Source organism: Nicotiana tabacum, unplaced genomic scaffold, assembly GCF_000715075.1.
Source record: "Nicotiana tabacum cultivar K326 unplaced genomic scaffold, ASM71507v2 Un00212, whole genome shotgun sequence".
NCBI lineage: Eukaryota > Viridiplantae > Streptophyta > Magnoliopsida > Solanales > Solanaceae > Nicotiana > Nicotiana tabacum.
The window spans coordinates 1-17,559 of NW_027438450.1; the positions used below are offsets into that span (position 1 = coordinate 1).

The 17,559-nt window shown below is 36.1% G+C and overlaps 1 protein-coding gene across 1 annotated transcript; it reads right to left on the reverse strand.

Annotated features, from left to right (window-relative positions):
* Positions 1-1,134: 1,134 nt before the first annotated feature.
* On the reverse strand, positions 1,135-2,014 carry LOC142179043 (UDP-glycosyltransferase 91A1-like; the record flags this gene model as incomplete). Its single annotated transcript, XM_075248849.1, is given in 1 exon segment — positions 1,135-2,014. A coding segment is annotated over 1 exon segment (784 nt), but the record flags the coding sequence as incomplete, so codon positions are not given.
* Between the last annotated feature and the right edge of the window lie 15,545 nt (positions 2,015-17,559).

Genomic DNA, 17,559 nt, shown 5'->3' on the forward strand with positions numbered 1-17,559 from the left:
TTTTATCAAAATTATTGCAAAACAAAAAATAGATACTCAATACATTCCCTTTCGTAGTATTGAATTGAATGTCTTTTGTTAGCATTAGTATTGATTTGATTTTGGTTTGGGATTTTGTTAGCATTATTTAATTTACTAATATTAATGGCTATAAAATTTATTGGATCATTCAAAAGTTCTAAGTCCAACCTTGAAATAATACCTTAAAAGATAAAATTATGAAATTTTTTATGAAATATTTATTAATGACATCACAATAAGTATATTTATATATTAAAATATATCTAAAATTTCTATATATATAATGTCGGGTTGGTTTGGTTTCGGTTTGACTTTCTTTAGTTAAAACCAAACCAAATCAACTATGGTCGAATTTTTTTCCAACACCAAACCATAGTCAGGTTTTTTTTTCTCGGTTTGACTAGGATTATCGAGTTGGTATAGTTTGTCGGTTTCCTTTGTACACCCCTAGCTGACACACATACTTCAAAGAGGCTAAATGGTACACTTGGTTAAATGTTAAGTTATTTACCTAGAGGATTTGGGATCAAATCTCACTTAATAGTTTTTTTTTTCTACTTTTTTAGTGGTACACCTATATTATAAAAATCTTAGATCCGCGTTAAATATAACTTGATATTTTTATAGGTACGAGAGAATATCCTTAGGTTGCGTTTAGTATTCGCAAGTCTTTTAAGCAAGGAAAGTGATGTTCATATGACAAAGTCAACTTTTTAGTATTTGGTTGGCAAAAAATAATTTCTAGGAAAGTTACAAACGAGGGAAAATGACTTTATAGAAGTCGTTTGTCTTCACATGCACCATAATATCAACTCTTAATTTTATATAAATGCTCTAACTAATCATTAATTAGACACTAGTATCAATTTTAGTGCTAAAATATTTCTTCAAAATACTTTCCGATTTGCTAATCTTTAATCTACATTATGTTCGGAAAATATTTTCACTCACAATCAAGTATTAGAAAACATATTTCAGAGGAAAATATTGTTTTTTAAAAAGATATATATTTTAAAGATAAAATAAAAAGGTTAAAGTTCTAAAAATGTGTACCTGTCCATGCACCATTGCTTTCATCGTCACAATTGTCAATGGTCAACGGCGAAAGTTGACCTACCGGAAAAACCAGTTTCTGGTGAATCTCTTCGACCAAATGCAACCATTCCGGTTCAAATTCCGAGCAGCTTCTAATGAGCAAAACATCACAACTCTTTATACCAGCACCAAACCGGTAAATATCAGATGCTTCAGACATATTACCGGTAAAACTATCTTTCATCCTTAAAACCTCGTACAATCGAAAAGCCACAGTCGTAGGAAAATTCACCCATTTTGGTGAAGCTGTAAGAACTTCGGGTTCATCTAAGGTACCATAGCCGGAAATTAAAACCGGCGCCGGTCCAAGAAAACCCAACACGGCGGCGATCATAATAGAGAAAAATGCACTTGAAATATTAAGTTCAGTAGCAATTGGACCGGCCCAATAAGCTGCGAAATCGAAGAAAATCCAATCCGGTTTATTAGTTTGAAGAAAATGATGAATAGAATCGCGCATGGCGTCATAAGCTATTTTTAGATACTGGACTTTATCATATGGTAAGTCAGTGGTAGCTTCGGCGTCTTTTGGTAGATTTTCTACTGGTTGAAGTGGGATTTTCACGAAACGTATAAAAGGTGATATATGTGACGGTAATTTTGGAAGGCGATCGATGTTTCGTGGAGTGGAAATGAAGGAAATTTTGTGACCTTTAAGAGCTATATGCTTAGCTAGTTCTAAATATGGAAGGATGTGACCAAAGGCTAGCCATGGAAGCATAGCTATGTGGAGCTTTCTGTTTTCAGTAGCCATGGGAATTATTTTTACGTGTGATATTTGAGTTTGATCATTCACCTTCATTTATATGGTGAAGAGAGAGAGTTTGTACACCACCAAAGTGAAGATTTAATTCTTATTATTTTAAGGGGTCGTTTGGTAGAATGTATTAAGGAAAATAATATATGTATTCAAAGGCGGACCTACATGGTGGCTTGAGAGGTCACATGACCCCGTTAGCCTCGGCATAAATCCTGTATATACATATTATATATATTTGTACATATATATGGGACCTCTTAAATATTTTAAGTGTGCCCCTAAAACAAAGAGGTGGATGGGAAAAGTGGTTACTTTGGCCCCTTTAATTCCCAACTATGATGAGGACGCTGGTTTGAAACACCCCCCCCCCCCCATATATAATTTATATTTAATAGCAAATTGCTTTATCTTTTACTTTTATCTTCTTCTTTTTAAAATTCAATTATAATTTAGTACTAATATATAATAGTCAACTTTATTAATATTTTAGTTCTTTGAATACAATATTTTTTTTTACTTTTATCTTCTTCTTTTTTATTTCATTTATAGTTTAGTACTAATACATAATAGTCAACTTAATTAATTTTATTTTTTTTCTTTCCATAGTACTCCTCTCTCTCTCTCTCTCTCTCTCTCTCTCTCTCTCTCTCTCTCTCTCTATATATATATATATATATATATATATATATATATATATATATATATATATATATATATATATATATATATATATATTGTTATTTTTATCACTGGTGATTAGCATACAGTAGTGTGCCCCTGTCTTGCTCAAATTCTAGGTCCGCCTCTGCACGTATTAGCTTTAGATTTATCCCTTGTTTAATACTCCGTCCGTTTCAATTTATGTGAACCTATTTTCTTTTTAGTCTGTGCCAAAAAGAATGACCACTTTCCTTATTTGGAAATAATTTACATTTATGCAATGATTTATAGCCACACAAGATATATGTGCCTCATTTTACACCACCAATTCAAAAGTCATCTCTCTTTTGTTAAACTCCGTGCCTAGTCAAATGAGTTCACATAAATTAAAATGGAGGGAGTAGTATTTTTCAACCTACGTATAAGTAATACCTGTATTAGTTATACATTTTATTCAGTACTATTCATATACTTAGCAAACTATGGCATTAGCAATACTATAATTTTTAGTACATGGATAAGCATGTATAAAGACAAAACTGTCATATTCAGTACCAGGGGCGGATGCACGTAGGCCCAAGCAGTGTCACGTGTGTCGCACCTCCTTTTTCCGCCCCCGCGAGGGGTGAAGGAGTTTTTTCCAATTAAAGGACAATCGAAACGGGATTTGTTTATTTATTTCAGAGTCGCCACTTGAGAGATTTAGGGTGTCCCAAGTCACCAATTTAATCCCGAATCGAGGAAGAGAATGACTCTGTATTACAGTCCGCAAACCAGAAATCTGGATAAGGAATTCTGTTAACCCGGGAGAAGGTGTTAGGCATTCCCGAGTTCCGTGGTTCTAGCACGGTCGCTCAACTGTCATATTAGGCTTGTTTATCTGATTTTATACAATTATGAGCTCATGTGCAAATTTTAACTCTTTACCGCTTTTATTATATTTTTAAAGGAATGTGAACATCGTTTAAAGAATATGTCTTTGGATTGCGTCACATGAAATGCATCCGCAATCCGAAACATATTTTATTCAATGTTTTGGGATTTGGATTTGGGTTGCATGAAATGCACACCCGAGTTTAAGAAGGTAAGATTATTAAAATATGCCTAAAGAGTCTAACGCGTTATTATCTTTGGGGAAGGTAGTGAAATTCACTAAACAGTCCATCCCGAATTCTAAATATTTAATTAAACGTTTATTGAGGGCCCCGCAGTTGGTGCGTTTTATTGGGCGAGGCTCATCTCATTTTATTTTTAAAGGACAGTCCTAAAATGCCTACATTTTTCTCTATTAAATTTGTCTCTACAAAATAAAAGAGAAAATATCCTAATTTATTTACATGCTTGAGTTGTTATAGATGGGTTTCGAATATGATTCATAAAATCTGAAAATGATGCAAACAGGACAGTCTGTTGCCAATGCGGGCGCAGGCCCAACGTGTATGACATAAAACTAGACCTGGGCCGTCTTATTCACATGTTACTACCTAGTTACATTATACTAGGCATGTTCTCAGTTTGTCAAATTAAAAAAACTTAGCAATCTAATTTTAATCCTAGACCATTTACATGCTGAAATTAACCAATATTTTTTAACTAAACAATATTCCTACCAAGTTCCGAAATGGTCTATTTGTTTGATTTTTAACTAAACGGAGTTACTACACTATTTATTTATTTTTAGGCAATATATAGATAGTTCATCCATTAAGCTATCGTCAGATGTTCAACTATATATATTAAACAGCTACATGATTCTGATTTTTGTAAACTAAATAATTTATATATACAAATAAAATTCAGAATATAATTAAAATAAATTTAGAACTTCAACTCTTCATTTTCGTATTCATGCTTCATATTTCAGTTTACAGTAACCAACGTGTCAGTTGTGTACCTGATATTGGAAGCAAAAGAAAAAGGGAGATCAGCAGAAATTCAGTAGCATACAACAACAGCAACCCCAGCAACCAGCAATGAGAAACCAGTGAAGGATTTTAAAACTCAAGATAAAAATCCAGAAACACCAACAACAATCAACAGACAGAAGCCAAGGGAATCTTTTCAGATTTGAAAGACTAATTAATGTTCAACCCTTAATTTCTGAATCCGTATATCAGAATATTTAAATTGTATATCACGTGTATATTATTCTTCTCTTGAATTTCCAGAATGTTTTTCTTTTTATTTTTTGGAGTCTTAGTATTTTCGGTATTTTTCTCTCTCTTAAAATTCAGCTCCCTTTTTTTTCTCTCTCCCTCTCTTCCTCTTCTTTTTTTTTATCTCCTTTTTATTCTATTCTCCCTTTAAAATCTGATCAAGTCCCCCTATTTATCCCAATCTTTCAGCATTTTTTAAACATAAAACCCACTATCTTCCCACTCACCCTCTTTTAATCCCACTACCTAATGTTTTGTCCTCCACTACATTAAACAAATACCCCATTATATCTTGTCCTCCATGCTTATATTAAACAATTGCATTATCCCCCACCATTATATCTTGTTCCCCCATTATTGATTATTTTAATATTATCTTAATCTTAATGGACAGAACACTCAAAATAAATATTTATTCAGAATTTTAATTCCAAAAATACCCCTCTGACCTTACTGAAATTATCATTTTGACCCTGAAAACATTGTAATTTATCAATCTACCCCGTCAGCTATAACAAGTTCAACTAATCAATTCTAACCAAAATATAGCAGCTATAACCAATTCCTAATCAGATTTTATGAACAAACTCAAACTATATGATGAACAACAAGAAACAACTGGAATTATTTTGGTTGAACAATCTTTTTAAACAACAAATCTAATTTCAGATTCAACAATAATAACAAACAAATAAATTCAAAGCATGAGCTCAAATTCAAATCAAACTTAAACAAAAATAAATAAACAGATTCAAATCACTAAACTCAAATAATCAATTGATCTTCAAATTAAATCCAACAAAATACAACAAAGATACATGATTCAAACTAAATCAAAAAATTAAAAATCAAAACATAAACTCACATTAAATCACTGAATTAAAAACGAATTTCAAACAAAATGAAACGAATTAAATCTATGTTAAACAACAAACAACGGATTCAAGCGATTTAAACTAACACTCTTCTATATTAAAATTAAATCCTTTTAAATTAATAAAACAAACTGAAAAATAATTAATTGAATCTTCAACTTAAATCTAGCAACATTATAATTAATCTAATCAATTTCTACCTAAAAATAAATAAGAAAAATGAAACAAACTGAATAAAAATAAAGAACAAGAGTCAAACATGTAATGATTTCAGATATGAAAATATCAAACAAATTACGGACGGGAACGAAACTTAAACCAAACTAACCGGATCGGAACGATGATGAACTTGAACGAAAACAAATCTGCCCGGAAACAAATATCGCACCTAAATAACTCGACGCCGAAGACGACCACGAACGGACCATCGAAGAAGATGGTAGTTTGGTGTCGTTTGAAAAATGAAGCAGAAGGCGAAGAGGCGGTGAAGCAGTAGACGCAGTCACGCAGCAGTAAAGCAGTAGCAGCTGCTACTGCTGAACATGGAGCTTGACTGAAGCAGAAGCTCGTCGAGGGTCGTTTGGCCGCGATGAAGAAGAAGCAGCAGCAACAGCAGCATCGACGGAGGGCTGCCATGGATGAAGGTTTTGAGCTAGAAGAAGCAACGATTTGGACGTGAAGGTGAGGAAGAAGAAGATGAAGACGAGGCAGCCATGGGAGCTCGACAAGCTCGTCAATGGCGGATAGGAGAGGAAGCTGTTGGACGAAGAAGAAGGAGCAGCAAAAGGGGTGACGAGCAGCTCTGCTGGGTGCGTCAATGGTGGACCACGGAGGAGGGGTCGTTTGGAAGTGAGGTCGTCGAGCTGCTGATGGTTTGGAACAAGGGGGTGAAGAAGCAGATGGTCTTGTTCAACGTGAGGGTCTGTTATTGTTTTGTTTTCAAACTGGTTCCTGGAGTGGGGTTCGACGGAGGGTTGGCTGCGTTTTTTATTGAAGAAAGAAGATGAAGAAGCTGTGAGGAAGCAGCCATGGACGTTTGAGGGGCAGCCATGGATGAGTTTGGAGAAAATGGAGAGGAAGAGAGAGGGGCGGCGGGTAGCTTTAGGTGTTAGGGTTTTTGGAGTGGAAAAATGAAAAAAATGGGAAGATAGGAGTGGGGTCGTTGGGCTATGGGGCAGACCGGGTCGACCCGGGTTAAAATAGACCGGGTCATGGGGAAGATTGGGTATTTTTTGGGCCTGTGGTTTGAAATTTGGAGAAGAGGCCCAATTCCGGTTTTATATTTTTGCTCTATTTTCTTCTACTTTCTAATTAATAAAACTAAAATTCTAAATTAAGTTATAAACTAAATTAACTTATCAAAAATACTAATTAATTCCAAATAACTATTATCGCATATTTAAATAGCAATTAACGATAAAATCGCACAATTTAGACGTTAAATGCTAAAATGCAACGTACATTATTTTTTTATGATTTTCTCATTTTTGTAAAACAAACTTAAATAAATACTAAATGAAAATGCGACATATTTTATATTTTTATTAATTTAAACAAATAAACATGCACAGACAAAAATACAAATAATTATACAAAAATACCACAAAAATTCAAAAATTGCACATCAAGGAAAAATCGTTTTATTTTGAATTTTTTGGGAGTAATTCTTTCATAAGGCAAAAATCACGTGCTTACAGCTACCCCTCTTTGCCCGAAGACACGAAGGATTTTCGTGCAAAGATAAAGTGAGCGATTTTGCCCATCCGAGTACTCCGTATGAAGCATTTTTTGAAAAAGATTTGACCGAACCTTTGCTTCAGAGGTTTCCTACATATCCTGGGCTAAACAGGAATCAGGTCAATGTAGTTCGGGAAGTTTTGGTAGCTGGGACTACCATGGGACTGCAATGTTACTACTGTTGTATGCTACTTTTACTTGTTTGCTGACCTCCTTATTACACCATGCTTAAAAGAAAAATCAAGAAGTTAGGCTAGACTACGGATTACAAGATCCCATCTATCTTCCATTTGTTCTTGATGTTTTGCTTTCTTGTCGGCTTGCGTCGATTCCGGTGCTTCTTTCTTCCGAGAACTGACGGGGGTGACACCGACCTTTTGCTACTCTGAATACCAATTCTCACTGTCTGGTTCGGTCCGCTGGAGATATGGCTTTCTTCATTTAGGCTTTGTTATGCTAGGCATAATTCAATATTCACAGGCTGCTTCTTTCAAGTCCATTTTGACTCGTGCACTTGATTTTGCGCTGGGATCCCTTGTTGCAACCTTCCGCTTTCCGGTGCTGGGGATTTTTATTGTTTCCCGTTGGGGATTCCTATTGGATTCTTCTGCTTTACTGACTTGCAATGTATTCCTCTATTATATGGGTGGGCTCCCAACTTCAAACAACAACTTTGAAAATAAATTCGTCATTCCTCTCTTCAGGCGGGCTTCTGACCTCAACAACAACTTTGAAAATAAAATACCATTCCTTTCTTTAGGCTGGCGAGATTTCAAAAAAAAAATAAAAATAACACGACATTCTGTTCTTCAGGGGGGGCTCCTGACCTCGACAACATTTTTTTTTGAAAAATAAATCGCCATTCCTCTCTTCAGGCGGGCTCCTGACTTTAACAAACAACTCTGAAAATAAAATGTCATTCCTTTCTTTAGGCTAGCTCCTGACTTCAACAACTTTGAAAATAAAATGTCATTCCTTTCTTTAGGCCGGCGAGATTTCAACAACTTTTTTTAAAAAAAAATAAAATGTCTTTCCTCTCTTCAGGCGGGCTCTTGACTTCTTCAACTTACAATTTAACAACCTCCGTTCTACAGGCGGGCTCCTGATTTCAACAACAACCTTGAAAAATAAAACGTCTTTGCTCTCTTCAGGCGGGCTCCTGACTTCAACAAACAACTTTCAAAATAAAAACGTCATTCCTCTCTTCAGGTGGACTCCTGACTTCAACAACAACTTTAAAAATAAAATGTCATTCCTTTATTTAGGTTGACGAGATTTCAACAACTTTTAAAAATAAAACGCCATTCCTCTCTTCAGGCGGGCTCCTGATTTCAACAACTTTTGAAAAATAAAACGCCTTTCCTCTCTTCAGGCGGGCTCCTAACTTCAACAAACAACTTTTAAAAATAAAATGTCTTTCCTCTCTTCAGGCGGGCTCCTGACTTCTTCAAATTACAATTTAACAACCTCCGTTCTACAGGCAGGCTCCTGATTTCAACAACAACCTTGAAAAATAAAATGCCTTTCCTCTCTTCAGGCGGGCTCCTGACTTCAACAAACAACTTTGAAAATAAAAATGTCATTCCTCTCTTCAGGCGGGCTCCTGACTTCAACAACAACTTTAAAAATAAAATGCCATTCATTTCTTTAGGTTGGCGAGATTTCAACAACTTTTAAAAATAAAACGTCATTCCTCTCTTCAGGCGAGCTCCAGATTTCAACAACTTTTGAAAAATAAAACGCCTTTCCTCTCTTCAGGCGGGCTCTTGACTTCAACAAACAACTTTTAAAAATAAAACGTCTTTCCTTTCTTCAGGCGGGCTCCTGACTTCTTCAACTTAAAATTTAACAACCTCCGTTCTACAGGCGGGCTCTTGATTTCAACAACAACCTTGAAAATAAAAACGTTATTCCTCTCTTCAGGCGGGCTCCTGACTTTAACAAAAACTTTAAAAATAAAATGTCATTCCTTTCTTTAGGTTGGCGAGATTTCAACAACTTTTAAAAATAAAACGTCATTCCTCTCTTCAGGCAAGCTCCTGATTTCAATAACAACTTTAAAATAAAAATGTCATTCCTTTCTTTAGGCTGGCGAAATTTCAACAACTTTTAAAAATAAAACGTCATTCCTCTCTTCAGCCGGGCTCCTAACTTCAATAACAACTTTAAAATAAAAATGTCATTCCTTTCTTTAGGCTGGCGAAATTTCAACAACTTTGAAAATAAAATGTCATTCCTTTCTTTAGGTTGGCGAGGTTTAAACAACTTTAAAATAAAACTTCATTCCTCTCTTCAGGCGGGCTCCTGACTTTAACAACAACTTTGAAAAATAAAACGTCTTTCCTCTCTTCAGGCGGGCTCCTGACTTCAACAAACAACTTTGAAAATAAAAACGTCATTCCTCTCTTCATGCGGGTTCCTGACTTCAACAACAACTTTAAAAGATGTCATTCCTATGGGTAAAATAAACTTAGGAGGAAATGTCTTTCCTATGGGTAAAACTAAACTTAGGAGAAAATGCCTCTCCTATGGGTGAAAATAAACTTTTAGGAGGAAATGCATCTCCTATGGGTGAAAATAAACTTAGGAGGAAATGCATCTCCTATGGGTAAAAACAAACTTAGAAGGAAATGCATCTCTTATGGGTAAAATAACTTATGAGGAAATGCATCTCCTATGGGTAAAACTAACTTAGGAGGAAATGCCTCTCCTATGGGTAAAACTAACTTAGGAGGAAATGCATCTCCTATGAGTAAAATAACTTAGGAGGAAATGTCTCTCCTATGGGTAAAACTAACTTAGGAGGAAATGTCTCTCCTATGGGTAAAACAAACTTAGGAGGAAATGCATCTCCTATGGGCAAAATAACTTAGGAAGTGCGTCTCCTATTGGTAAAACTAAACTTAGGAAGTGCGTCTCCTATTGGTAAAACTAAACTTAGGAAGTGCGTCTCCTATTGGTAAAACTAAACTTAGGAGGAAATGCATCTCCTATGGGCAAAATAACTTAGGAAGTGCGTCTCCTATTGGTAAAACTAAACTTAGGAAGTGTGTCTCCTATTGGTAAAACTAAACTTAGGAAGTGCGTCTCCTAGGGGTAAAACTAAACTTAGGAAGTGCGTCTCCTATGGGTAAAACTTTAATGATTTTAAACTAGGAAGTGCGTCTCCTATTAATGAAATCTTAACTTAGGAAGTGCGTCTCCTATGCGTGAACCATTTCCTTCTTACAGGTATTTACTTACCTGTGTTGTCTTCCCTTGAAACTGCTGGGGATTATTTTGCTGGGGATGAATTTTCCTTTTATTCCTTACCCACTCTGGGTTGTCCGACCCTCTTGAAACTTGGTCGAAACTCTGTCGAGTATGCTTCTACATCTCGACGATCCGCTGGGAATAACACTGCGAACTGCTGAGTAACCCTGCTAGGGACAACACTGCTGAGGATAACTCTGCTGAGTAAATATGTTATCTTCCTCCTTCCAAAACTACTTTCTTTTAAGTAGGATGTTTCATTCCTCTGCAAACTACTTCCCCTTTTTTTTCCTTTTTTTTTTTTTGCTAGCTTCTTCCTTCGAAGACTACCTCCCTTAAGACTCGTTTTGCCTTTCCCCGAAAGGAACCACTGAGGATACCGATTTTCACCAAACTTGTGTTGGACTCCTCAAAACTGCTGGGGATAACACTGTTGGGAAATTATTTACTTACCTGTTGGGGGATAAAATGTTATCAGCTGGGGATAACGCTGTCGAGGATAACACTGCTGGGAGATTTTGATTCCTTCAAAACTAGTGTTTCACTCTTCTGAAGGATGCTGGGAATGATACTGGCCTTTTGCTTTTTCCGAGCACAAGTTTCATCCTTTTGTTCTGTCCGCTGGGGGAACAAATTCCTTTATTAAAACTTGTTATGCTGGGGATAAAACTGGTTCAAAGACCACTTCCCTTGAGACTGGTGCTATCTTTATTCTTCCCCAACTGGGTATCTGACTTCCAGAAAATTTTCTAAATGAAAGGAAAATTTTCTGCCCCAGTTTGACAATCTCCCTTATGGCATGAGGAAATTTTTTTGCCCCAGTTTGACAATCTCCCTTATGGCATGCATTTCCGTCATCAATGTCATTTCCTCTACCTGTTTCAAATCAAACAAAATTTGTTAGTTTAAAACGCGGTGGTTGGTCATGATACTCCTACTGGGAGGGTTTTTCCCTTTCTCCTTCCCTGCTCTGCGTTCCAAAACTTATTGGGGGTGATATTATTTGCTGGGGATAATCCCTTTCTGCTGGGGATATCCCTCTTCTTTCGTGGCATAGCTCGGAAACTGGCATTTCCCCGACCTTTTAGGCTAGTATGAATTTCCCACACCATGCTCATTGCTCTCCTTGCTTTGTCCACGGGCCTCGGCCTTGAGGTTTATAACATTTGATTTCGGCAAGGATATCCCTCTTGACACTCGTCAATCCTTTTGTCAATTCCCTTTTGCTGGGGATATCTTTTTTTTGACACTGGCCTCGCGCTTGTTCCTTGCTGACTATACCACTTGGATGTACTAGTCAGATCTCATTTTGCATGATTGGAAAGTTGATGGCCTATTTTGAAGTCAATTCTCACTTGTTCTGACCAAACAGACTCTACTGGAGAATTTTTCTATGAAAGGAAAAGATAAAAGGGAACAGAATAAAAAAGATAAAGGAAAAAGATGACTCTTTAACAAAAGAGAAAACCTATCAAACGCAGATACCGACTCTAATGGTCATGATATGCATATGTGGCCTATCCTCCGCCGTCAATCGTCTTTCAAGACCTTCAATTGGCGATTCCCCATCTGATTCTCAATCTTATTCGACTTGTAGTGCCCGAAGGGTTTTCACTATCAAGCCTCTCTCATTTTGGTTTTTCTCTCAGCTTTCATCGCCTTACGGTGTCCGTAAAGATTTTCACCGATAAGACTCTCTCATTTATATCACTTTCCAGCTGGGGATTTGGAGTGTTGCTGATATGACTCTCTCTACTGGGGATTTAGAGTCCTTTCTGTTGTGGATCAGAGTGTTATGTTCATCGGTAAGACTCTCATTTGTAATGACTTGGCATCTTTTGAAGACTGATCAGAAGGTCTTTCTTTGGACCGTAATGTGGGTTTTTGGATAGGGCTAGAAAGAAAGGGTATTAAAGGCTCGACAAAAAACAAAATAAATTTGGGGTTCAAAATTACAACCTTCGGAACCATATGTGCTTACAACAAGCGCAACCCTTGCCCCACTTTCTTGCTTGGGGATTATTTACTTTTGTTATACTACGTTACACTATGCACACTATGCATCCTATGCACATTATGCACCCTATGACCGAGCCGTGAAGCGCCTACGTATCCTCTTTGAGGAATCAGGTCAAACGTAGTTCCCAATTCCTCTTTTTTCATTTGACTTTCCTTTGTTTTTTTGTTATCATTTTTCTTTTCTTTTCTCTTTTTTTTTCTATTTTCTTTTGTCGTTTTGTTGATTTTTTTTTTGAAGTTTTTTCTTTTTCCTTTTCTTTTCTTATCTTTTATGTTTGTGTTTCTACTCTTTGCTACTGATTCCGAAAGAGGGGTATGAAAGAAGAAAATAAACAAGGCTCAAAAGGGGTAACGAAGGATAAAGTGTTTAGGTAGCAGAACGAAACGCCTTCGTCATTCTAGTCTTTAAAACATGCCAAGTGAAAACAACACAATTGAACATAGATTTATAGTCTCTTCTGATGGTGCTGGACTTGACAATTATATTCAACATTTGCTTTTCATTTGTCATTTCTAAAGCACCGTTGGGCGATACTCTCACTCTCATTATCATGAACGACCCTCATGCCAATTTGGCAAATCTTGCTTTTAAACGGTTTTCTTTGTGTTTTACTTGCCCTAGTTCCACATAACTCGAGCTCCGAATAATCTCAACCGTCCTTATTTCCTTTAAATGTTCTGATCACTTTTCCGGGGTTTTACGATTAACTTTTAAGATTAGGCCCAAACTGTGTGCGCATGTCATGTCACTAGAATCGGCGTTGAATAAAAATGATAAAAGAGCTAAACAAAAAGATGACTGGAAATAATAAAAGATCAGATTTGCTTTAGACTACCGGTGGAATGGTTTGAATAACAAGACAAACAAAACAAACCGGAATAAAATCCTAAAACAAACTGGACAAAACTTAAACAAACCGCTATGACAAATGGAAAGATAAGAAAGTTTGACACAAGACAATATCCGGACTACAACCCTAAGAATAATACGGTCAACAGAAATGACAACAAAATAAGCCTCCACAAGCTTCTCTCTTGCTAACCAAGGAACGGAGCGTCCTCCCACTTTATCAAAACTGGCATCTTAGCCACTGAGCTTCGCATCAATACTGCCAAGACCATTACCAGCTTCAATATCATCAACCTCCGTCAACAAGTCCCCAATAGGATTCGAGTGTTTCTGTTATCAGGCCTGATCCCCGCAGAGTGTGTATCATGAGGTGCAAGTAAAGGATTCTGCGCGATATTCTGGGTGTCATTGTCCGGCTTACCACAAACCAACCACCTTAACTTTCTTTGCGAAACAAACATGTTAGAATGGACTCAGTCGGTCCTCATTATTAACATCTTTTTTTTCTTTTTTTTTCTTTTTTTCATTTTCCTTCTTTTTTCGATTTTTTTTCTTTTTTTTGTTGTGGTCGAATCTTATGGAGATTGCCTACGTATCATGACCCCACATGAATCAGACCTTGCGTAGTTCGGACCACAATGAAATATTTTTTTTTTATCAATTTTCATAATAAAACAAACTGGGTTTCAGAGGTTTAAGGATGACTTAAAAACTCGAAAATCAAACAACCCATATATTCTAATCAAAAGCTTTAAAAACTCAAAAACAAAAGGCCAGCTCCCTTTCTCCGTTTGACAAATGCAACTAAACGGTTATTTTTGCAAATGTGGCCCCTTCCAAATTTCACATGAATTTTGAGGCCGGGGAGGATTATTTTATGACACTTTACAAACTTGTCCGTTCTTTTACGAAAATAGCCTTTCGACAACTGAAAGATACTCTAAGGCTATTTCGACAAGAACGGTTTAAGACGCAGCCGAAGCTGGCTCGGCTTATTATGACAAAAATTCAAACTGTATTCACCTGACCGCTGACTCTTTGTTTTTTTTCAAATTACAATAAAAACCTGGTGTTGCAAACACGGCCCTTCAGCGCCTCGGGGACGAAGATTTTTAAGGCTGTGTGGGTCAACTGGACCAAAATCCTAAAAAAAATGACCCAAGGTGGTTGTTTATACAAAGTTAGCCTTCCGGCGTCCCTTTCGGGAACATTCAGCTATTTTTGACAAAAATAACATCACCCGACTTATTTATGACTCTTTTTATCATTTTCCAAAAATAGAAAACTCAATATTGCAAACACGGCCTTTCAACGCCTCGGGGACGAAGATTTTTAAGGCTGTGGGGGTCAACTAGACTAAATCTTAAACATGACCCAAAAAGTGGCTGTTTATGCAAAGTCAGCCTTCCGGCGTCCCTTTCGGGAACATTCGGCTATTTTTGTCAAAACAGCATCACACGACTTATTTATGACAAAATTAAAACTTTGACATATTTTTTGTTTATTTATTTGTTTTTAGTTATTTTAGCAAAAGGGGAGGTTGGACCCGATGAGGGTTGCCTACGTATCTCACATCCGGTGAGAATCAAACCTGCGTAGTTCGGGACATCATGAATAAAGTAAATAAACTATTTTTTTTATTATTATTTTTTAGAACAATTAAAACGACTTTCTAAAGACATCAATAATGGAAAATATTTTTGGATTTTTTTCTTGAAAATTGGGGTCTAAAAAAACTTTTCTAGAAAGGAAATAAAGAAAAATACTTTTTGGATTTATATATATATATATATATATATATATATATATATTGCAACAAATAATAAAACTACGTTCAACGCAAGACTCTTTTTATTTTCATTTTTGGCATTTTTATAAACAAATAAATAAATAAAAAACCATTTTAAAAACAAGACTCTTTTTTCATTTTCATTTTTCATGGCAAGATAAACTATTTTTCTTTTTCTTCTTTTTTTTTCATTTTAAAAACAAGACAAAGTGAAGATTTTTTTTTAACAAAATGACCAACCTATTCTTCAACCTAAAAATAAGAGATTCTTTTCTATTTTTTTTCTTTTGCTTTTTTGAGTGAAACAAACTATATAAAAAAATATTTTTCTTTTTTTTTCCTTCATTTTTCCCAAAATTTCGGTAGAATTTCGCCAGTATTTGGGGCATTGGTTTTTTTTCCTTCTAAAATAGGCAATTAACTCTCTACACATTTACTTCACTCTTTTTCGCAATTTTCCAATATTCCCGATTTTTCGAAGCCGGTCAGCATGCAAGTCTGAAACAAGTAAATGCATAAAGCACACAGTATGCAGCAGGATGGTCTTTTCACTTCAGGTTGCTAGTCCTAGACAGACCAAACCCCTGTGTTGAGTCCCCTAAGTCAAATGCGCATGATGCAAATAAGCGTTCCTACTAGGGATCCGGCATGTGGCTTTGTTATACTAGGTTCAGAACCTGGGTGTTTGTTCTAGACCTGGCTTACCCGAGCGGACAACTCGAGCCGAGGGGGGGCAGCGTACCGGGAATACAGAAGCTTCACCGGCTTAGCAACTTGTCCGAACCTCGTTCTAAATTGGGATTTGACACTATACAGAAAAGAAGTCGTACGAAGTACACCCTTCTTCATGATTCAGAAGATTCAGAGAGGAGATGGGTTTCAGCACAGTTTATATACAGTTCACGTAATATCAAAGCGGTAAAAGGCAACCAATTAGCACATTGAGCCAAAACATGTAACAAAATCAGATAAACCCAAATATAACAATTTATATAAGCTCAAATTTCTAACCCTAAACCAGTGGTTCTGGGTCAATCTCCCCAGCAGAGTCGCCAGAGCTGTCGTACCTCCTTTTTTCGCCCCCGCGAGGGGTGAAGGAGTTTTTTCCAATTAAAGGACAATCTAAACGGGATTTGTTTATTTATTTCATAGTCGCCACTTGAGAGATTTAGGGTGTCCCAAGTCACCAATTTAATCCCGAATCGAGGAAGAAAATGACTCTGTATTACAGTCCGCGAACCAGAAATCTGGATAAGGAATTCTGTTAACCCGAGAGAAGGTGTTAGGCATTCCCGAGTTCCGTGGTTCTAGCACGGTCGCTCAACTGTCATATTAGGCTTGTTTATCTGATTTTATACAATTATGAGCTCATGTGCAAATTTTAACTCTTTACCGCTTTTATTATATTTTTAAAGGAATGTGAACATCGTTTAAAGAATATGTCTTTGGATTGCGTCACATGAAATGCACCCGCAATCCGGAACATATTTTATTCAATGTTTTGGGATTTGGATTTGGGTCGCATGAAATGCACACCCGAGTTTAAGAAGGTAAGATTATTAAAATGTGCCTAAAGAGTCTAACGCGTTATTGTCTTTGGGGAAGGTAGTGAAATTCACTAAACAGTCCATCCCGAATTCTAAATATTCAATTAAACGTTTATTGAGGGCCCCGCAGTTGGTGCGTTTTATTGGGCGAGGCTCATCTCATTTTATTTTTAAAGGACAGTCCTAAAATGCCTATATTTTTCTCTATTAAATTTGTCTCTACAAAATAAAAGAGAAAATGTCTTAATTTATTTACATGTTTGAGTTGTTATAGATGGGTTTCGAATATGATTCATAAAATCTGAAAATGATGCAAACAGGATAGTCCGTTGCTAATGCGGGCCCAGGCCCAACATGTATGACATAAAACTAGACCTGGGCCGTCTTATTCATATGTTACTACCTAGTTACATTATACTAGGCATGTTCTCAGTTTGTCAAATTAAAAAAAACTTAGCAATCTAATTTTAATCCTAGACCATTTACATGCTGAAATTAACCAATATTTTTTAACTAAACAATATTCCTACCAAGTTCCGAAATGGTCTATTCGTTTGATTTTTAACTAGACGGAGTTACTACACTATTTATTTATTTTTAGGCAATATATATATAGTTCATCTGTTAAGCTATCGTCAGATGTTCCACTATATATATTAAACAGCTACATGATTCTGATTTTTGTAAGCTAAATAATTTATATATACAAATAAAATTCAGAATATAATTAAAATAAATTTAGAACTTCAACTCTTCATTTTCATATTCATGCTTCATATTTCAGTTTACAGTAACCAG